The following is a 1048-nucleotide window of genomic DNA, read 5'->3' on the forward strand; positions in this document are numbered from 1 at the left end:
CCACCACCACATCTGGCACAGACATCGCCGCAACTGTCGCAGCCCTCGCCGTGTCACGCCTCTGTTTCGCGCTGGTGCTCTGTTCACCTCCGCTATCGTGGTGGCGTCCGCTTGTCCCGCAAGAAACTCCCGGCAAGAGTCAGCTCCCTTTCGTACCCCTTCCTCGCCCCTGCTCGTCTCCTCTGCCTTTTGCCGTGCGAGCGTTGAGGAAGCGGTGGGCTCATCACGTCGGAGCTGGCGCGGTGTGCCGACGGTTGAGCACGGGGCGCTGCGACACTCCGCCGTTCAGCAGGAAGCCGCCGTTGCTGCTGCAGTTGCTTCCTCTTGGTGGGCAGCTGCCGCACGTTCTTTGGCCCCTCGGCACGGTGGAGTGGTGCCGCAGCGGTAGACAGCGTCGCGTGCTGCACCCGAAGAGCCCGCCACACACCACCACGGCCACGCCCTCTGCCTCTTCCACAGCGCCAGTGCAATTTCCTCGCAGAAGGGGTTCTTGCGCGAGATGCGGTGGTTCATCAGCACCCTGCACATCCTCTTGAGGGAATAGTGCTGTGGCGGTTTGTGCTGCTTCGCGATGAACAGCAGACGGCGCAAGCACCCAGGCAAGTGGTGGCAGTCGACCAAAAAAACGTTCAAAACGTTCCCCAAACAGTTCGCAGGCATACAGAGGCCGCTGTCGCGCTCCTGATGTGGACGGTGTGCCCTCACAAGACACAGCCTCGGCCACCCGCGCACGAAAACAGAACGCAGCTGCTCCTCCACCACCGGCGATGGTGCCGAGGGGTACGTGGTCAGCGCCACTGCAGACTCCTTGTTGTTTCGGGGCAGGTGTGTCAGCATGCCAGTGATCCCATGCCCCACGGCAAAGATGGGAAGATAGAGGACGCCTTGACGGCACACCTGCTCTGCGGGAGCCACTTGGCGTTCTCGGCAGTCAAGGACACCGTCGTGACTATGTTAATCTCTGTAGGTTTCGCCCTTCGTTTTTACATTACTCTCTGTTTCCCCTCTTTCAGTCGCATGTTCTTTCCTCTTTCAGTTATATTTAGTC

The 1048-nt window shown here is 60.6% G+C and overlaps 1 protein-coding gene across 1 annotated transcript; it reads right to left on the bottom strand.

Annotated features, from left to right (window-relative positions):
• Positions 1-285: 285 nt before the first annotated feature.
• On the bottom strand, positions 286-837 carry ABB37_10130 (TATE DNA Transposon; the record flags this gene model as incomplete). Its single annotated transcript, XM_015809891.1, has 1 exon — positions 286-837. The coding sequence occupies one exon, from the start codon at positions 835-837 to the stop codon at positions 286-288; it is 552 nt and encodes a 183-aa protein (XP_015651523.1).
• Positions 838-1048: the final 211 nt, after the last annotated feature.

The sequence above is a fragment of the Leptomonas pyrrhocoris genome (genome assembly GCF_001293395.1).
Source record: "Leptomonas pyrrhocoris isolate H10 chromosome Unknown, whole genome shotgun sequence".
Taxonomy (NCBI): Eukaryota; Euglenozoa; class Kinetoplastea; order Trypanosomatida; family Trypanosomatidae; genus Leptomonas; species Leptomonas pyrrhocoris.